At 41.3% G+C, this 21,763-nt stretch overlaps 1 protein-coding gene across 1 annotated transcript in view; it reads right to left on the reverse strand.

Annotated features, from left to right (window-relative positions):
• Window positions 1–291: 291 nt before the first annotated feature.
• The window catches only part of LOC134098133 (guanylate-binding protein 1-like), a 70,714-nt gene continuing 49,242 nt past the window's right edge, over window positions 292–21,763 (reverse strand). Inside the window, exons 9-11 of the mRNA XM_062551103.1 lie at window positions 16,083–16,295; window positions 3,847–3,949; window positions 292–2,375 (exon numbers count right to left, since the gene is read on the reverse strand). Of these exons, the coding sequence (XP_062407087.1) occupies window positions 1,897–2,375; window positions 3,847–3,949; window positions 16,083–16,295 (795 nt within the window). The 3' untranslated portion in view covers window positions 292–1,896. The remainder of the gene's footprint in view (window positions 2,376–3,846; window positions 3,950–16,082; window positions 16,296–21,763) is intronic.

Below are 21,763 nucleotides of genomic sequence, written 5' to 3' on the forward strand. Positions count from 1 at the left end.
TTTGTTTCAGTTGCGTATAGCTCGCTATATCTAGGCTAACGCCAGACAAGGCTATGTTTACTTGAATTGTAAAAGCCATTTGATAGTCTTCCCCAACAGGAGAGATTCAAAATAGAACAGCAAGGCAGGTGAACGTAGTAGCCACAGAGAAATAACTATAGCCTACCAAATAGCCTATTCTATTCAAAGGTAGCCTATTAGTCTATTCAGGGATTTTGGGATCTTTATAGCAATATAGCACCCTTAATATTTATCTAATAATTGACCCCCCCCCCCCCCCCCCCCGTCGGAAAATTATTGCAACGTCGCTGATTGTGCCCCCTAAGAATTTTGGCTTGCATGACGCCTCTGGTCATACCGTAGTGTTAACCAAAGATTCTAGAGTGCTACACTCATTTTTAAACAACGCATTTAATCTAAAGTCATGTCTAGTTAGAGAGCTCTCTATTTAGGGAGGGAGGCAGTAGGCAGCTGCCTTCCGTTTCGAACGGAGCCCTGGAGTTCATTTCAGAACACTTACCAACTCTCCCCTTACCAGCTTCTCTCGAAGGAAAATCCATATAAGGCAATTATGTGACATGAGATCTAGACTTTGTTCTTAACAGTCTTCTGTTATAAACTTTGGGTTTGTGAACTACATTGTTGCTGCTTTGTTTTATGTGTAGGGACCCAGAGGAAGCGAGTGGATTTGAGCAATATTGTTAAATGCTATTTTAGCTAATCCACTCTCTTGGGATCTTGCTTATGCCGGTGCTAGCTTTGTAGTACTTGATCAATGAAGAATACGGTCTCTATTTCCATTCAGAAAATACACCTTTAATACATTTTTGCCAGAGTTGCACTTTAACAGTCTTCTGAAATAAATGTTTGCTATTATATTTATTAAGCATATTCATATTTTTGTTATTGTTATCATTTTTTATCATTTAATGTTATTTTTTTGCAATAAAAAGAAATTGACTTGACTTGATTTATGTAGGCTGGCGTAACTAAACATTGAAAAATGTAATCGGTGCTCAAGAAAAACTGACATGACATATCATATACCTCATATCATGTGCACTTCAATCTTACAGTTACATTATTGTTATTAATACATCATCATTGCACTGAACTGCCTTGCACTATATTTGTATTTAATCTTAAACCTCAGTCTATACTGATACTGCACTACTCCCAACCTATCTTCAATTGTATATTGCATCCTGCATCTTGCCTGTGCCTGACAGGAACAACAAGGCCATACTACCCCTCCATAAATTGTATTACCCTATCCCACCCATAGCATCTATTTATTTGGAAATGCACATACAGTACTGTATGTATTCCCTTATTCTTATACATAGCTTACTGCCCTTATTCTTTTTAACTCTTTTTTGTTATGTTATTGTTGAGTGTTGTACTTGAGAGCAAAGATTAACCAGAGTCAAATTCCTTGTTTGATCACGCAAACCTGGCCAATAAAGCTGATTCTGATTCTGACATGTTACCAAGAAATTGTTAGATTGGATACAGCCCCTTCATTTTTTAAAATGACTTCAAATTTGCAAGTGGGCTTAAATGGTGCCTGGGCAATGAGCACATTTACCCTGATTTTGACCATTTCACTAATGTTTTTTTAAAGCCCTAAATGACCTGGCCCCATCCTACATCTCATTCACCACCACTCAACTCCCAGGTCCCTTAGATCCTGTTGCATGGGTCTCCTGTATGTCCCATGTGCATGTTTTCATTTAGACTTTTAGTTAATTATATATTAATTTGAGAGGATTTCTACTTCTATATATTCTTTGACTGAACTCTCTTTTGCACAGAAAAAGACAATGGACTTTACATTTTGTTGTGGATGTGTATCATATTGTATCATAACACTCATCAGCTGTGATTGGACTACTTTTACTGTATGGAACAACTCCGCTTGTCACTTGAACCGTTTATCTGGGCCATGATCATTTCATGTTGTTGGTTCAACAAGGCTATGGTCTGTTCATGATGCTTATTAATCTGGGACATGGCTTGTTGATATTCCTGCCTGTCCATTTGACATTTTTCCATCATCAGTTCAAACTTTTTGTCCTGCATGGCTTGATATGCCGCATGGCTTCTCTTCACCTCCTCTATCTCCAGCATTAGCATCTCAGCCTGCTTTGCATAACCCTTCTTCAGCATCTCTTCCTGCTCCCTCATCTTAATCTGCAGAACTTTATCAAACTCCTCTTCCCTTTGTTTCATATTTTTCACATTGTTCTCTTCCATTAGTTTAATCTTATTTTCAAGATTCTCTATGGCTGCTCCCAGCTGTGCTTTCAGCCTCTGCTTCTCTTCCTCTTCGGCCTTCACTTTTTGTTCCAAGAGACGAGTTTTCTGTCTCTCCTCTGATGATATAGCAATATACAAAAATAGACTAATTAAAATGTGGAAAAGAGCAAACACACAACTAGCACAGCAGTTGGAACAAACTATAGGGAGTAGGTATTTTATTGGCAAGCACAATACATAATGGCCGCGTTTCCCAAAGTCGTAAGCTCTTAACGCTAAGATCTTCTTTGGAGCGCTCTTAAGAACGCTGCGAAAGAAGAACGTGTTTCCCAGAGTCGCTCTTAGCTTAAGAAGATCTTCCACTAAGAAGGAAACATAAGATCGAGCAGACCCATTCTTAACAGCCTTCTTAGCGATCAAATGCTCAGTGAGCATAGCATGCCGCTAGGGGCGTATATATTTCTAGGCTTTAGTGATCAAGCTGCGTCAGGGAAATGTATATCCTCCACTTTTTTAAACAATAAAACAATTTTCAATGTTGCAATGCACTCGTGGCTGTGGACCACTGGCGCAAGAAACATAGACTTAAAAAAAATAATATTGAATTACACGTTTAAGTTTTCAACATATCTGCATGTGAGTTTATAGTACTACACATACAAAAAACATCGGTAACACTTTATTTGGTAACACTCTAGTTTGGGGTGTCGCTGTTACAGTGTACCTATCTAATTAGGTACAGTGGTGCAACCTGTGTAACAGCTGTGCTGCTACAACCTTGTTACGGGTTTATGTCACTGTATCAAAGAGTAATAAGTGTGCACCAACACAGTTGATAAATGTAACAGCTGCACTGCTACACCTTTGTTACTCTTTGATACTGTGGAATAAACCTGTTAAATGTACCAGTTAATTACTTGCATGCACATACAGTATGACATGCATGTTGTGTCTTTGATGTCTTGGAACATGTCTGCCATTACCCTATGTAGCACATGTATCAACTGTGTTGGTACACACTAATTACTCTTTGAAACAGTGCCAAAAAGGAGGATAATGAGGCATTGGCTGGAGCTAAGAATGGTTTACCCAATCCAGCAGGTCTCAGGTCAGCCCTTTCCCTCTGAAGAAAAATGTAGGCACATTGGCAAAGTTTTGTAAAAGCACTCATACTACAATGTAACAACTATATGTAGGTACCCACGAATACATAATGCAAGTACAATGCTAGTACATGCTAGTACATGTTGTTACACAGGTTGTACCCCTGTACCTAATTAGGTAGGTACACTGTAACAGCGACACATTAAAATAAAGTATTACCCAATTTTTCATAGGCTAGGTTATATCTAGAGAGGTCCAACATATCTATACCTAGGGAGGTCCAACAAATTGGAATGACCAAAATATCAGACATCCCTGGAAAAGCACAACTCCGGCATGATAATATTTTCGCAAATAAACACCCAAATACATCTTGACAGAGCTATAGACTGGAGTGACTCCAGACTGAATTTCCAGAACACAAATTTTGTGGGCAGGGTAAATTCAGGCTAAAATATTGCAACGTGTATCAGTTGTACTCACCGCTGATCTCTATTTCTTTCTCACTCAGCATGGAATCAGCCTGCCTGATGGATTCAGATTGTACCCAGTTATTCTTTATGAACTCCTCCATGATTTCCGTGGCCTATACAGGAAACACACACACATGATGGTGGTGGTTAAAAAAATAGCTCCTAACTGGCGAATTTAGGAGAAACTCAAAAAATGAAAAGATAATGGGCGTGTCACTCCTTACTTTAGGACTCCTCATTTTTTTCACTAGAAGTAATTCACAAAGCATTTTAAGCCTTAAAGTAGCTTTAGGCGAGACACGGTAGGTGAAAACATTGTTTTTGAATGCAGCGGTCAATTTCAAGATTTTGTGCTAGTTTGCTACCTTAGCATGTGTAACGGAGTAAAAACACTTGCTAATTAAATTATTAAAAGTGATGCAACTGCGCCATCTAGCGGCAAGTACATACAATGTGATAGTGGGGTTCGCGTTGCATTTAGTTTTTCTCGATTGTTAACACACATTTTCTAAAAACATGCCTCATACTCTCAGAACTCTACACACAAATCCAAAACAACACACACAATGGGCAAAACCCTGCAATTCTCCTGCAAAATGACACTTTACCTTCAAAACAATGTAATTTCTCCTCAAAATGCTCTTTTGTTCTCAAGAGCCACACACAAACCATCATATATCAAGACATTTATAAGGACCAGTTGAGCACTGATGTGCTCAGTGTAAAACACTGCAATGAATTGAAAACACTTCGTCTCCATTCATCATAATGACTTTGGCCTTTTTTTGTTCAGTGTTACAGTACTAGAAACAGTAGATAAGCTGATACAGTAAGTTGATGTGCTTACCCTATCAATATTTTTAAATATCTCATTGTTTTCTATTATTTTTCTTTGTATTTGCCGTAACGTTATGGCGTTTTCTTCAAGGACAATGCTCATGATTTCAGTTTCCTGTTCAGGAGACAGAAGCCCTTGTGTTGGTAATCCTTTAGCTGCCAAACAAATAGTAAAATACTGTAAACTGTGTAGGAATACAAAGTAGGAATACTTTCCCCAAATACTTGAAACATACTTTATTCTTACAGTCCTACAGAACAGCCCACAGGCAATACTGTACTGTGCTCATTGAGCTTGTACTGTACGGTACTGTACTGTATTGATACGCAGCACTGCAATGTTCTAGTGCCTCGGATCTCATCGGAGATTACGGTCCTTGGCCTCCCCATCCTCCTCCTCTTACTCTCACTCCTCTGGCTCTGCCTCTGCCTGTACTACTACTGTATACTGAAGCTGTCAGGGCCTGAATTTAATTTTTCACAACGGGGGGAATTCCCCCCTCAGTGACTCCAATGGGGGGGATTTATACAGTTTGGGGGGGAGAATTATACAGTTTGCGGGGGAACGCTACTTGTAGGCTTAAACCAGTGGCTGCTGGTGGTTTTAGAATTAAATGAGGAAGGTGTGCGCGCGGGGGGTGGTCTTTCAGAGAGGGAAGTTGTTAAACCCACATTATGGTTATAGATATGATTTAATGCCAAAGTAATAAATACAACTAGATTTTTTGCAGTTATGTTAAAAATGCTAACAATGCTAACTACGCTAACCATGCTAACTAGCTAACTTGCTAGTGAGGACTTTTATTTTGAAACATTTGTTGCTAGGGTATCCATGGTGGCCACTATCAGGAAACATGAAGTTACTGCAGTATAATCATGTTGGTTGCTATGGAAACGGTCATAAACGCTTAATTTTAATGGTTGCTATGTTGGTTGCTAGGTACATGGAGGTTTCATGTAGTTGACTGGAGGCATAGTTGATGATAACTGACAGTTGGAATGGTTTAACAGTTAAATAGTTGAGTAGTTTCAATGGTTAAATTATTTAATAGTGTATTATTGCAATGAGGACTTTTATTTTGAAACAGTTGTGGAAAGAGGAAACAGTTAACAGGATATGTAGTCTTCACAGAGAGATTGTATGCTTAAAGCCTGAGAGAGAGAGAGAGAGAGAGAGAGAGAGGGCTGCTGCAGGTGGGGCTGGCCACCTGGCATAAGATTCTAATTGCTTGACGACCCGATTGTGATGTCATAGAGGCCAATGTTAAGTCTATGGGGAAATTTTAAATAGTTTTTAATTTATAGTTTAAAAAGTATAAAAGTTACAAAGTTGAAAAATACATAGCAGCATTCCCCTATTGAAGACCTACGTTACAACGTTTGAATGAAGTTTCTAGGTTAAACGGTTCAACCTGAATAGAAAAAAATAATTTGATCAGCGGAATAATAATAAGAAGAAGCCTAGGAAGAACAGTACAGTGCATTTTCATGCACTGTAATTATATGTACCCCAGCTTGTTAGTATACTTTTAGTATCCTGTGCTGTTTTATACCCCTCTAGTGCAAGACATACTGTAATGCATGCACTGAAAATGTGCTAGGACTTTTATTTTGAAATGGGTCCTAGAATTTCTGAGTAGAACGATTTTAGCCGTTTGTTAGCTGCTGGGTAGAAGTGTCAAACTTCTAAAGCAAAGGATTCAGGCTCTACTTTGATGCCCCCAAACCAGTTGTACAATCATGATCTAACCCAAAACAATAGCAGCCAGAGATATGACATGTAGGCTAGTCTAAAAAATAAAAGACAACAGACCCTAATACAGTAACCTATGGAGGCTCACGCTAGTTAATCTTGTCGAAATTACTTAAATTTGTTTTCAACTAAATTAGACCTAAATAGTTACAGAAATGTCTTCGTTCAGACGTTCGTTTATAAGACCCCTTCACAACGGTATAAATATCCGGGTTTGCGTGACGTCACTGGCGGCAGAAAAGTTAAGCGGCTATCGAAAAGCACTAGTAATGCGGCTAAAATGAGTCCGTAATTAACCAAGTTGCTGAAATGGCTAACGATATAAAACAGTATGTACATACACTCAGTGAACGGGATTGGGAGGATTATTTGAAAAAACTTTGGAAAAACGTACATTATCAGGTGGGACCATTCTGACAGATCCCTATTCTAAGTGAATGGAAAGAAGACGTAGCAGGATTGCCCTCCGTTGAATGGCCAGATATTTATACGTTATTGAAAAACAGAGCATCTACAGTAAGGAGAAGTTGCGGGTGTATAGATCATTGGATATAACTATGTCCCAAATGGTCATGTCTAAGATTTACAATACAATGACATATCGGAGGAGTTTTGTATTGTAGCTGATGGCAGTTGATGGTTGTTTTGCCTCCAGTGAACGTAGTGACGTAGGCTCAGCAACGGTCTATAGGGAGGGAAAGTGAAAACCAGTGCCCCAAGCGGTTGCGTTCCTATCGAAGAGCAACTCCAATGTTAAGTCCCATAGACCGACTTTTCAAATAAATACTACGCAGCTATACCACCGATCTTATCCGCCAAAAAAATTTTTCAGTCTGCATTAGGGCTGCAAGATATATCTAAAATGTATCGTTATCGCGATATCAACGCTTGCGATAGACATACCGCAAAGATTACTTAATTTTCGATAAAATTCGATATATTTTCTGTGACGTGCATTCCATACAGTCTATGGCATACTGTAGGTGTCAAATGCGGCCCGCAACCTCATTTCATATGGCCCGCGAGCAGTGTTGTGCCTGAACGCGTTAATTGAACGAAAGTTCATGAACTCGTTCATAATTTTGGTGAACTTGAACGAACGAACTGTATTTCTGCCTGATGAACGATACTGTGAACGCGTTCATTCTGGTGTCTGTGAACGTTACGTTCACTCTTTTTTAATTTCGTTCAATAAGGTTCAGGCAAAAAACATTCGGGGAAGTGTGTAGCCTAACTGCTCTCATGTTGTTTCTGACATTGCCTGTGACTGTGGCAACAGCTGAGCGATCTTTTTCCAAACTCAAACTTATTAAGACCTACATAAGGAGCAGCATGGGACAGGAGGCTCAGTGGGTTAGCTATCCTGTCCATTGAAAATACGAGTCAGCATTGGGAACATCGTTGGCGATTTTGCACAACGAAAGGCTCACAGCCTAATTCACGCATATTGGGGATTGTATGCATAGGCTATTAATGATTTGATTTGGTTTCTGCACGGTTAAATAAGTTAGGCTAAATTAAGTTTTGTTTCTGCGCAGTGCGAGTTTATAAGCAAGCAATCTACGCTTGCAGTTTCAGCAGAGGGTTGAAGAGGTTTCAGCGCATTGAGTGTTCCCATAATTCCATGCGAGTTGATGTTAATGCAGTATAATATTAGATTACCTGTCCTGCAGGCTACTAATACATTTTTAAAAAATGTTTTCACATGTAATGCATCCTATGTAGTCGTGTGTTTTTTATTTGAAATTGTAATCTCTACTAAACTACTTCGGTGCCTCAAGACTTTTGCATGGAGAATTGAAGTCAGCCTTAATGTGTATTGCATGTACCTAGTTAAGTCATTGGGTAGTTAATGAACAATTCGGGTACTATGGAGCAGGGTCTTGTTAGTTTGTGAAATGCGCAAGTAAAGCCTACCTTACATTGCCAGACTTTGCAAAGATTTGGAAAAGATTTTTGAAAAACTACAGTCTCAGACCCTCTCACATCTAGCGACAATTCATTGAGTTTTTAGTCACAGGCCAGTCTCAGATTAGGATTTTGCAAAGACTGTGGGTCACTATTTACAAGACTGCTGCTAGATTCCTTCAAATTATTCCCATCGTGCAATAGGCTACACGTCATCATTCACAGGAAATCACATGATAGCCTACTCATATCAAAGTATTTTTTTCGCGTTTCTGCAGCATTGTTTGATGTGTGACATCACTAACAGATATAGAGTTGTCCTGTCACGTAGAACAGCCGACTAATAAATTATAAGAAATGAAATAACAAATAATCATAAAGGCTACAGCTGTCGCCTATTTTGCCCCTTCCTGTTTCATGTTCGCGCAAGGTTACTATTGGTTTTCAATGTTCACGTCACTATTTGCATGAGCCACGACTGAAAAGACTTCCGATAATATCAAACATGTTTGATATTGTCGTAACGGCAAAACTAGAAAAAGACTGACTCCGACGGACTTAAAACAGCTAAGATTGGCACCTTACACTAAACGATTTAGATGACGGGAGCGCGCTGCGATTTCAGTACAACTCCCAAGATTTCCGCCCGATTGTGGAAATTTAGTCGCCGACTGTTAAAACAGACCAAAATCGTGCAATGTAAGCCAGCCTTAAGAATCATTCATCAGCAATGTCATTTATGAATTTATAGCAGTACATGGAACTGAAGCACACGGGTAGTTTAAGAGAGTATAATTTGCAACATTTTGAAAAAAGAACTAGTTCATTTTTTGGAGCTGTGAAATTAGTTCAAAATTTGGAATTATGAACTATGAACTTAACTAGTTCATTTTAAAATTTGTGAACGATGAACTGAACTAGCTCATGTAGAAAGTGAACTTTCCCAACACTGCCAGCGAGAGCTTAAAGGATCTGATACAGTAGGCTATGTGGCCCGCGAGAGCTTAAACGGTCTGATACAGTTTTTGCGTATAGGCAATAATACACTGCAATACAATGCAAGCGTGTGAGACTGACAGGGAGGCCACATCAACCACCTTCCATGATCAGTGCAACTGGCGACATCAGATGTGATAGCAACGGATAGGCTACGTGTGAAAACAAAATAGTGTATTCTATACTATTTTAGCGAACAGAGCGCCTAAATTACGCGCTCAGTTTAGCCTGCCTGTGAAACGCATGATTGTTTGAAGTGCGTGTGCTTCTTTGAGAGGGGAATCGATGTAAGTTACTTTGATTTCAATTGGTAGTTGTAAACTACGTGATACGTTTACGTCTACGTTTAAAAAGCATGTAGCCTAATTGTGTGTAGTCCTATTATCCAAAAAATCCAACTCCAAGTCCTTGCGAATCGAGCAAGTGATTGTTTGGCCAAAAGCGAAAGTAAGCCTACAGATGGTACGGGTTGAGAATGCTCCTTTCTTTCCCGCACATCGGGACTCCCGAAGCATCGGGAAAACTGCAACCGCAAGGGGGCAACATAGACCGCCCTAATAATATGAAGGTTCGGCTCATGGAAAAACCCAAGGACACCGCACTGATGACAAGCGGAGAAAAGAGACATGACGCTCGGCATGTTAGATTGCAGTTGCAGAGTTTTCGAATGTTTACAGCCTACCTCACAGCTCTCTCACTCGACGTAGCCTATAACTCAGTCAGTCCAGCAGAGATGCCAGAGCAACGTTTTGGTCAATGGAGGGGGAGAGAAATGCTCTGCATATCCGTCTCATTTAATCATTAAAATGAAAGTGATGACTGGCGAAATTAATCAAACAACGTTTCAATAAACCATTGTTGAAATGAATGAAAATGGTTTTAGAAAATCGCCTATAAGCCTATCAGAAGGAAATAGCCTTCAATTCAACCTGAAATACTCGAAAGGCAACCTTAGATTAATTCGTGAATTCATTACGGTTAGCCTACAAGACCGCATTTCCGTGTATAGGCTATTTTAAAACGGAGGCATGTTCATTTTAACCGGCGACGCTGTGTAGCACTACATGTACCCAGCACTTGTTATCACAGATTTTGTCCCCACCACTTTTGACGACTGAAAATAAAATGTATTTAACAGAAATCTCTTTAATACATGCCTATGCTTGTCACTTTACTTATAACCGTAGGCTACATGCATGGAGAAGATCGCGCATTTTGTAACATTGTAACAATGGATGGTCAGATATGCGATAGGGCAGTGAGGGTGATTCATTGTAACCATCGACTAGGAGGCCTAGCTCCGCAATATAAGTTTCTAGCAACGTATGTATCGTATGCATGTTCATGTTGATTCAGAGATAGGCATAGACTACCATAGGCTGCTGGGCGTCAAGCTATATGACAGCATTTTATCATGTGGTGAATTAATAACTAACGTCAGTTTAACATGTCAGAACTTTTGATCGGCGTTTCAAGTCCATGGCGCGAATAAAGCATAACGGTATTAACAATCGAGCTGTGGCGCAACAGGTTGGAGCATGTGCAAGGTACGCCAGCGATCGGGGTTCGAAACCCACTCAAAGAATCTTTCCGGAACTCATCAAGAGAAAAGTTGTGGTTTTATTAAAAAATGAAAGATTTTCTGTTTTGCGATTTTTTTTATGTTTGCGATGTCTGCTGAAAAGAAAAGTTAATAGCCTATATGAATTTGTGGTTCAGCGCACACTCACGCACATTTTTACATTGACATAGTGTCGGGCTCAGGTGTCGAGAGAGAAGAGGGAGAGGCAGTCGTCCTCAGTGCCACATAGCCTATAGGTAGGCTATAATGTAGTGAACTGGTTAGACGAGTGTGGGGGAGGGGGCATGATCGCACAAGACAATTGCTCTTCATGAAATGGATCTCACATACGGCTGTCGATTTTTAAATGTAGCCTAGGCCTACTACACCACTTGCGAAATCGGACGTGGCACATAGCCTAATTATTAGGCTACTGGATTTAATATAGCAAATCCATGGACTTTGTTCATCCTATATATACAATAAGTATAAAATCCGACAATCCAAAACGATAACGAGATCTCCCAGAAACGAAAAACAAGTTTGTTGAGTAGCCTAGTCCTTCCAACAATCTCAGCTTTGCGTTTGATAGATAAAAGGCATCCTGTCCTGCTGTATTCCAATGAGAAAAAAAAACATCCAAGGTATAGGGTCACGGTAATGCAGAATGCATGAATCTCTCTCTCTCTCTCTATATACATATATATATAGACCTGGCTTTTTACCAAATGGCGAACCTCGAAAATTATTTAGGATATAGAGCCGTGTCCATTACGCACTACAGTTATTTTTTAGGCTATTGTTTTATTTGAGTGTTTTTGTCTACCATGGCAAACATAGTTGAAACGTTCGCTCTAAACTTATGTATTGTTTTAAGAGAATATGCCAATGATAATGGCACTTTGTAAAAACAACACATTCTTAGGATTTGTCCTCTCACCTGCAGCAGGCCCATTCAAAAGCCCATCCACCTCATTTGCATTTGAAAGAGCCAATCACTAAAGTGACACATTTAGTCTGGAAAAAGGGCTGCCTAACTGTTCCCCCTAAGAGTTTTTTCATAAGATAAAATGTTTACGCTATTTAAGTTTAGGATTTGGTAGACAAGACAACCTCGGAAAAGTTCTTCAGATAAACATTTTTTTATTGAATTAATGGAAAGAAAATGTATCACCGGGGTTTCGGGGCTTGCGAAGGCATTCGTTGATCTTATCGATGCAGTCCTTGCGGCCACTTCTCCCCATCGTAGGAAACTTTCTGTTTAGTGTTGACAACACAAAGGCCTTCACGTTGTGTGGCAGTGCTTGCTTGCCCTTCGATCCATCCCAGTTGGTGGTTTTGCACCTGTCCCTGAGTTATAGTCTATATCATGGGTCTTCAACCGGGGGTCAAGGCGTTCTGCGTGAATTCATTAATCCAACGTTCTCCGCGATGTCATACCAGAGAGGGTTAAAGCGGAGCTTTAGGATCTTTGGTCATACCATCAAAATGAAACGATAACGATAATCTTGTGTGTTTGTGTTTACTTGTGTAAGACAAGTTATATTTACACAAGATGCAGAGGCTCTCTGTCTGTATCAGGTTGAGCAAATGAAGCTTTGCCTGAATTTAGCTGAATTTATACCACCAGAGAGGGTTAAAGCGGAGCTTCTCTCACTTGAATATTAATTCGCCAATGTGAATGTAACGGTAAACACAGCAACGTTGTATCTAAGACAGCGGCAATATAAACGAAAATGATAGTAGCAGTGGTATAAACGGGATAATCAACTCCGCGCCGTGCGTTTATAAGAAAATAATGCACTGCAATAATGCCTGCGTCGTTGATTATCCCTTACATATCCACCTTAGTTGACCATTGTGACATTCATTCTATTATGGGGCGAGTTTATGCAACACTATGTAAAGAATTATCAGAAACAAGTTGTATAAAGCAGTTACCCCCCTGTTAATAATAACTTATGTTTAGAATGTGTGCGTTCGTGTGTGTGCGTGCGCATACGTGCATGCATGTAGGCACTAATGACTGACGGTTCAAATGATAGGCATGATTTGAGGTGTGCCAGGTGTGGGGGTCCGTGCTCAGTCTCTCTCACAGCCAAGGGGTCCTTGGGCTGAAAAAGGTTGAAGACCCCTGGTCTATATGAGTAAGCGCTTATGCTCTAACCGCATAATAAAAGAAGCACCTGCATTCCACAGCAGTGCTTATGGCAAGGCTATTAACACCTGTCACTGAGCTATGGACAAGCAGTTATGCTCGAAAATTATCATAATAACAGACACACCTAATTGTATGGCTCTATGTTTAAACACATAAAATTAGCAAGCATTTCCTCCCGATAGCAGCAACGTTTGCTTTCTTTTTCTGTCGGTCCGCGGTTGCTTGGTCAATTGCGCAGCAAATTATCAGATCACCGGACCTAATTTCACTCCATGTCTCGCGGACCAGCAGCAGTCTCCACGTTTCGCGGCCCATAGTTTGAGAAACGCTGCATTAAAGTGTCATTTGGTTGTAGGCTATATGTTTCTTTGTGTGTTTTTCATTGTAGTGTGTGTGCATTGAGTAGTTCCTTAAAATACGGAACAAAGAGCGTCCCGTAGCCTATCTGTTCAATACGGAAGAAGACTAACTATTACCTATATATTTCTTATAACGAAACGCGAAGAAAAAATACGAGGACTGACCGTCTCGTTTCTCCGCGTTTCCCCCAATACCATGGCGACAAAGAGAAATAAATATGATTTGACATTTAAGCTGATTGCTGACAAATTTGCCACACAATTCGGGAGAAGCAGCGGACAGGAGCGCCACCACAAGCAAGCAAGCACAAATTAACATGGCAACGTTGCCTATGACTAAAGTATCTAAGTAGGCTAGTCCTACTAGTATTACATTTGATTGGTAACATGTTTGTAGCGCGCCAGTTTACCCATCCCCTACATCAAAACAGCTTAGAATCAATCAAAGAATCAGCTGTGTCGGCGTTAGGCTGTAGGCGATTTTCTATAACCATTTTCATTCATTTCAACAATGGTTCATTGAAACGTCGTTTGAATAATTTCGCTAGTCATCACCTTCATTGTAATGATTAAATGAGATTAAGGAGTCGACTATTGACGGATATGCGGTCTTCATCATTTTGAAATGCGGGATGAAACTTTCTGCCACCTGGTGGTTGTTTGGGTACATTGCCTTAGCCTCGAAAAAAATCGGCTTGACAGCCTGCGGGATCTCTTCGGGAGTCCCGCGGGAGAAGGTGCATTCTCAACCCGTACCCACTGTATCTTCCGACCGAGAAGAGGTGCATTCAGATCAGGCAAGCAGAGGTAGGCAAGAAGTTTGGGGTAATCGCCCCATCTGTTGCTTTGCATTTTCATTTCAGTTTAAAACGAACAACGCTGAATCCACACAACACCTTTCAATATTAAAATGTCAAAGAAAAAGACCGTTCGCCTTTATGTCTATGTCGCTTGTCTCTGGCAAAAGTCTACTCCCATTGAAAATGAACGGCAGCCTGACGTTTTGTCGCTGTCTCTTGTAGCGTGTGTGACTGCAGGGTAAGTTGGAAATGAGGTCCTATGTCCAAAATTCCGAACTATTCCTTTAAGCTATGGAGGCAGCTACAAAAAAAAAAGTTTAACCTGACGCATGTTGACGTTACATTCGATAACGCACAAAGTGCCCCGGTTTTACTTAAGAGAAATCTGGTCACCCTATGAAGGGTATGTGATGATGTGGGGCTATTTTAATTCCAACGGCCAAGGGAACTTTCGAACATTTCGGTGCCGCCTGCACGCGTGTGTGAGATGAGAGTGGGAGAGAGAGGCATGTTACAGTGACCAGAGGGATGTGAATGTAGCGATACTGTTATAAAGATCACAAAATAAATCCTCTGATCCAAACCACTATGCAAATTATTAACCTGCTGCTGTTGTGAAGGAGAGAGGGAGTCAATTCAAGTACCTCGGCCCTGGAGCAGCCAAATATAAGTTTCCCCTGAAATAAGTAAAAACGTAAAGTAAAGTTAACATTGGGCTCCGTACAGAAGGCTACGTCAGATTAATGCGCTGTCAGCATGCTGCGCCGAAACAAGCCGCTTTTATTTAACAGACGCTTCAGAGTTTTCATGCTTATAATCACATTGTGTCTCACAGACAAATCCGCCAGTATATTGCTGTATGTGAGCCCCAAGTAAAATGTCTCATGTCCAGATTATCCATGAGATGAACTGCAGTCCAAGTAAACCTGTATGGTAGGGTAATGTACAGAGCCCAAGTTGACAAGAACACATATTATTGCGAGGGAATGCAAAAGTTATTTCTAGGGAACGCAAAAAGTATTGCGAGGGAACGCAAAAGTTATTGCGAGGGAATGCAAATTATTGTGAGGGAATGCAAAAGTATTGCGAGGGAATGCAAATTATTGTGAGGGAATGCAAAAGTATTGCGAGGGAATGCAGAATCACCAATGTGACCCTTCCCAGGCTCCGTACATATTTGATGCTTATGAATGGTAACAACAATAGTGGGACGACGGTTGAGCCTGGAAGCAGCTTCACAACAATAGAATCAACTGTTAACAAGGTACTGTCCACTGTGATCACTGCAAGGGCCAAAGAAAGTTGTACAACAAACTGAACAAGTCAGCTTCTTTAACTGAACTGCTCGTTTCCTGTCAGTGTAATGCAAGCATGATTATGGCCTATAGTGGCAACCGGGTGATAAACGGGATAAGGTCCCGATTAAGGTCGAGGTGTCCCGATATATGGAATTAACAGACTTGGTGTAGGATTTCTTTGCCTCCGCCATCCTGCCTTACGGGCAGCCGTGGTGTACTGGTTAGCGCATCGGGCTTGTAACCGGAGGGTTGCCGGTTCGATCCCCGACCAGTCCACCACGGCTGAAGTGCCCTTGAGCAAGGCACCTAACCCCTCACTGCTCCCCGAGCGCCGCTGGTTGGGCAGGCAGCTCACTGCTCTGGGTTGTGTGATTCACCTCACTGTGTGTTCACTGTGTGCTGTGTGTGTTCACTAATTCGGTTAAATTGGGTTAAATGCAGAGAACTGAATTTCCCTCATGGGATCAAAAAAGTATATATTCTATTTCTATTCTATTCCATTAATACCATATAACGGGACACCTCGGCAGCCTTTAACCCTTACTTCATATTCCAATGCCTATTGAACATTACCTTGACTGAGTTTGTGGTCTGTTTAGTGTATTCACTCTCAATAATCTCCATGTCTTTCTCCAAGAGTTTGTAGCCACCGGGTTTCATATAGAACCTGCTCTGGACTCGATTGGTCATCTCAGCAGACAGACTTGTCAGTAGATCACGGCATTCTTTCTTTGAAGTCCCTTCATTGTGCAGCAAATACTGCTCAAAATCGTTTTCAATCTGCTTCTGAAACATAACAGAACAATCCCAGGCATTAAAGCAAAAAAGAAAATAAAAAATAATTTGACCAAAGAATTATAAGGCCAAGGTAAACGACCCAAAACCATGAACATGCAAGACATACAAATATGAAAAATATCATACATGGTTAAAACAGATAATGTTTAGTTACTATGGTGTTGCTAAGTAGATGTGGTGGTTGATATGCTAACTAAAACAGTTTCTAATCATATTGGTTTACAATGTTTTGTGGGGCTTTGCTAGGGTCATTGAGATGGCTAATAGGTTGTTGATATGCTATAGAAATTGGCTGCTTTGCTGGGTTATCGTTTTGATCACTACGATGATTACTAGGCAGACATTATGGTAGCAGTTGCTAGGTTATTGCTAGGGTAATTATGGTGCTTTGCTAAAATAAGCAGCTAGTATGCTGGTTGCTAGAGTAATTATGTTGGTTGCTATGTTGCAATCAGGTGATGCTCAGTCCTTTAGCTCATCCAGGGCTAACCTGAATAGGTGCAACAAAAAGGCCACGCACAACCACAAATTAAAATATAGCTGCAAGCAGCAATGTGGGGGCCAAGCAGGCAGGTCAAAAGGCCAGAGTTGCCATGGTAACTCAATGTTGTTAGTCAAGTATATCGTTTTAAGCAGTCACAAGAATTTTGATGTCAAACAACCCAAGATACAAGCCCACGTCCTGTTCGGCGGTTTCGCCGCCAATTTCGATTGGCTGTTGTGGGCGAACGGTTTAAGATATCATTCCGAAAAGCAAGGCCTATATTAGACTCGGCTGAAGATCATCTGTGTGAAGTTTCGTAAAGATCGGACAAATTTTGCAACCTGTGGAAATGGTTAAGTGGTTTTGATTAAATCCAAAATGGTGGCTAAATTTATTACGTTGACGTCACAAGTTGAATTGGGTCAGCCTAAGGACCTCCCAAGGTATAACCAGACACCAGTTGCAAGTTTTAATTCCAAACACATCAAGCTGCAGGCCAAAATGCCTTTTTGCTAATTGCAGTGCCCCCTAGAGGTCAAAGGTCACCAAATTTCTTGAGCCTCTTTCTGATGAGGGCCCGAGTCCATGTACTAAGTTTGGTTTTGATGCGTGCAAGGGTTGCTGAAATATGAGCCCACTTCCTGTTTGGCGGCTTCGCCGTGAATTTCGATTGGCTGTTACGGGCAAACGGTAAAAGTTCTGAGGAAAAAAAGCACGACTGGCATAGGTCATACTCTGAAGATGCTCTGTGTCAAGTTTGGTGTCGATCGGACAAAATTTGTGAAAAAAAATAAAAAATTTTGATGAAATCCAAAATGGCGGAAAATCTATCATGGCGGAAAATGACGTCACAGGGTGCGTTGAACTCAGGCAGGTCCAAGGATTCCAACGATATGTGATTTTTGAAAATCGGACCAACGGGTGAACACACGTCCAACTTTGACCTGTTGGTGGCGCTAGAGGGTTCGAGGTGCCGACATGAAATTTGGTGACATGAATCATGGGACTGTCCCTAATCAGTGTGCCAAATTTCACAACTTTTCACCAGTCGGTTCTATGGGCTGCCATTGACTCTCATGGCGGAAGAAAGAATCATAATAAGCTTCTCTGCTTGGCCCCCAATAATGAGGATCATTTCAAGAACAACTCTGACCCCTGATGCATGTGGCAAGGCATCCAGGCCGGGGACATCCCATTAGTCCTAAAATGAACCATTAAATAGAGATCCCATTAGTCCGACATCCTATTAGTCCGAAAAAAGAGGCCCATTGGTCCGACATACTGTACCATTAGTCCGACCATACACAGTAGAGATGCATGGATTACTTGTAACTGGCTGAGGATAAACCATGGATTTGGCAGATCGAAGAAAAACAACTAAATTGTTAATTGCAGGTGGGTCGTGGGTTGGTGAGGGAGGCTTATGCTATTGACCAAAATATTGCCGATACTTGTCAGTAGTAGCCTGGCGAGCCAAACTACACAGAAATGTATAGTCTTGAGTCGGACCATTCACAGAACTGAAGCCTGTGGGTGGGATGAACAGTTGTCTTTCAAACTGCCTCTGCACGTAATAGGCCAGCATTTGTGACCAATCGTAGCCGGTCGGCAAAATGGCAAATAGTATCATCCTTCTTTAAAACGAATGACTTGAGTGCTTCTTTCTGCTCAACCTTCAAAGAAAAGCCCAAGTCTAACTCTTCCAAATTCGATTAAAAAGAGCACGCTTAGTTAGCCTCATCCATCATTCGTTTTTCTCTATGGTTGTGCAACATGGTCTCACACCCAACTCGTTGAACGAGGATGCATGCGGAAGCTGAATGTGAGCTCAAGGCGGGCTCAAGGACTCCGTACACAGATAGAGCGTTCTGATTGGCTAGGCTGGCCTGGAGCCTAGCGCAGGCTTGGCCTCAGCGGTGCGACCATAGACCATACCGCTAGGCAAAAATATTTTTCGCCAGTAGGGTGTGTCTAGATTTCTAGGCTATATCAGTAGCCCTTTTCACACTGGAAGATTGTGCCACATTGCCACATTGTGTGTCTAAAATCAAGGTGAAAATGTACCCGCATGTTGTAACAATCAACCTTTTACATTTGGCTGTGTTAAAGGTATGTAACCCTACAAATTAGAGTACCTGGTTTACTATCCAGTCTCGTTGAGGCATGGAAGGAAGACAGGTTACAGGTACAATTATTCACTTGAAGAGCTTTATTCACAGGACATGTACAACACGCCAGAACACTCCTAACTCCGCTCTCCCGAACTCCCCTTCCTCCTTATGCTTGCATATTTCTCTGCATAGCTTCCCCACAGCTTTAGCGTGTGTATTTTACGAAACTCCTCAATCGGTCAGTCTGCTGTGCCTTTTCATGAGACTTTACATGACACTTCCTGGAGTAGAGCATGGGAGCGTGCCCGAGGTCTCCTGAAGTTGCAAGCGTGGTTCAACCGCTACAGACCACTAGGGCGGTCGAAAAAAACACTGTTCGACCGGTAATGACTCATTTAAGCTATTTAGGCCGGGAAAGCATTGGCGCATTTCTACCATTAAGGCCGGGAGCGCTGTTGCGTCGTTCTATCATTGAAGCCGGGAAAGCGTATACGTCAATTTTAGCATTTAAGGGTTTTTTTGCATCAGTTATCGGCCTCTGGGCTAATGAAATGCATCAGAATAGACAAGAGGGAGTGTCGTGTAGTCTTGTTCCTCGTGACATTGTTTTAATTTTTTTCGAACAACCGTGGAGGACTTTGATAGCGAGGAGATATCGGAAGGTATGATTTTGAGGAGTTGCTCGGATTCGTTCATTATTGACTTTGGTGCGCTCCCTCCCTCATGTTGCCTGCATTTGACATAGGGCTGGTAGGTTGCAAAACTGATACCCTACTGACTCTGTTTGTCTAATTGATGGATTTAACCCTGATTCGGATTAGGCTACAACTGCTTTTAAAAGGCGGAACATCACCGCAAGACGTGTGTTGTATCATGTAGCACTCTGAGTCTTTTTATGTGCACGTTCTATAATTAATGTAGTACTCACCAAAATCATTGAAATCAACATTGCAAAACACATATCCCAGGCATATTTTCTTTGGCTTGTTAGTTTTTCGAATATTTATTTCATCTAATGACGGAAACATAATGAAAACATATCATAAGGCTATGCGCGATTATTTTCCTCTAGCCAAAAACCTTGAGAATGAAATCTAATTAACTTTCACGTTCCTCTTAAAGTGACAGGCACTCAATTAGACCTACAGTACATATCACCAAGTCCAATAGTTTAAAAAAAAGAATTTTCAAATTACTGAATATTTTGTAGCTATAAGTAATTATGCAGATCATAAAATACTATAAACTATTAACACTAGAAGCGCCGCGCCGTTCTGACCCACTAATACCTAGAAGCGCCGCGCCCCGGTCATTTGACCGCTTTGACGACCTACTAGAAGCGCCGTGCTGTTGTGAACTACTTAAAGCGCGGCGAGGCGGTCAAATGACCGCTGAGTCCTTAGACTGGGAGGCTTTTACTTACACATAATGATCGCTAGATGGCGCTTCGTGCACGAATCAAATCGTTTGGTCATAAATTCAGTTTGCACTAAGCCATGTGTCATTCGTGTCAGACCGTGTTGTTGATAATCTGTGGTTGTTTGTTTCATTATGACATACAGCACGTTTGAGTTATCTGTTCATGTATTTGTGTTGATTTGTGTTGTTTGAGGTAAAAACTTTGGAAGAGTTCTTGAACAAACCTTAGGCAAACTTGACTTTCAACTAAAATGCTCTAAAAGTGAATGTCGCTAGTTCTAATTCACTCCCCAAATTCACTTCTATTCATTTAATAGGTAGCCTATAGTTCGCACCGCCGAAAATGATCGGTCCTGGTCACCTGGAACAAAGAGCCTAACAGTCTGGTTTCAATTGCACAGTAGCCAGGATTTCATGCCGCATTCTACAAGCTACCGTGGCTACTTTCTAAAACAACTTTCATTCATTTAGGGAGAAGCATCTTATAGGGTCTAGCTACCTCGGAGGGAGGGAGATAGAGAGAGATATGCCAGATAATGTCTAATAAGGGGAGAAGGACCACTAGCGAAATACTTCTGCATGGTACTGTAACTAGAGGGCGATCGCGAGCAAGTGATGAATGAATGGGTGGCAATGGAGCTGAACCCCCCAATACCACATTTGTCTTTATATAATTTTTTCTCCTGAAATTGCATTAATGCATGCGATGCAGGATAACTTGACTTGACAATTAGCTGACCAATGCAATTTTCTATATGTGTTGTTATTCCTAAAAACCCTTTCAAAGTTTTCATGTCACGTGACACAAAAACGAACCACTTTACGGCCATAGACCTAAAAGAAGGTTCAGCTTCACAACGTCGTCGTAATCGGTCGCGATTTCTCGCTGACCAATCAGCATCCATGAGCTAAATGCTAGCATGTTACACGGAAAGTGGCCCATCCTATGAAAAGCAGAAAGGACATGAGTGACTTTTTATTTCATTTCCAGTGGAAAACCTATACTCAGGTAGCTACTACGACAATGTACATTAAGAAATGAAGTTGTCAACTGTGAAAAAAACGAGCGTTAGCCGCATAGCTCCATAGACCACAATTCATTTATCACTTGCTCGGCAGCGCCCCTAGCGGAATTTCAACAGATTGCAGGAACAATCCGGTACAATGGAGTTAATAGGAAGTGGACCGGCTCTCCCTAAAGGGGCTCTGGATATGCTGAGCAGGCATAGGCGTGAGAAGTAGCATCATTTTTTTTTTTTTTAAAGATTATTTTTTTGGGCTTTTTATGCCTTTAATTGGACAGGACAGTAGAGAGAATGACAGGAAGTGAGTGGGAGAGAGAGTCGGGGTGGGATCCGGAAAGGACCACGGGGCGGGAATCGAACCCGGGTCGCCGGCGTACGGTGCAGGTGCCCCAGCCAGTTGCGCCACTGCCGGGGCCT

This window comes from Sardina pilchardus, chromosome 12 (assembly GCF_963854185.1).
Source record: "Sardina pilchardus chromosome 12, fSarPil1.1, whole genome shotgun sequence".
Taxonomy (NCBI): domain Eukaryota; kingdom Metazoa; phylum Chordata; class Actinopteri; order Clupeiformes; family Clupeidae; genus Sardina; species Sardina pilchardus.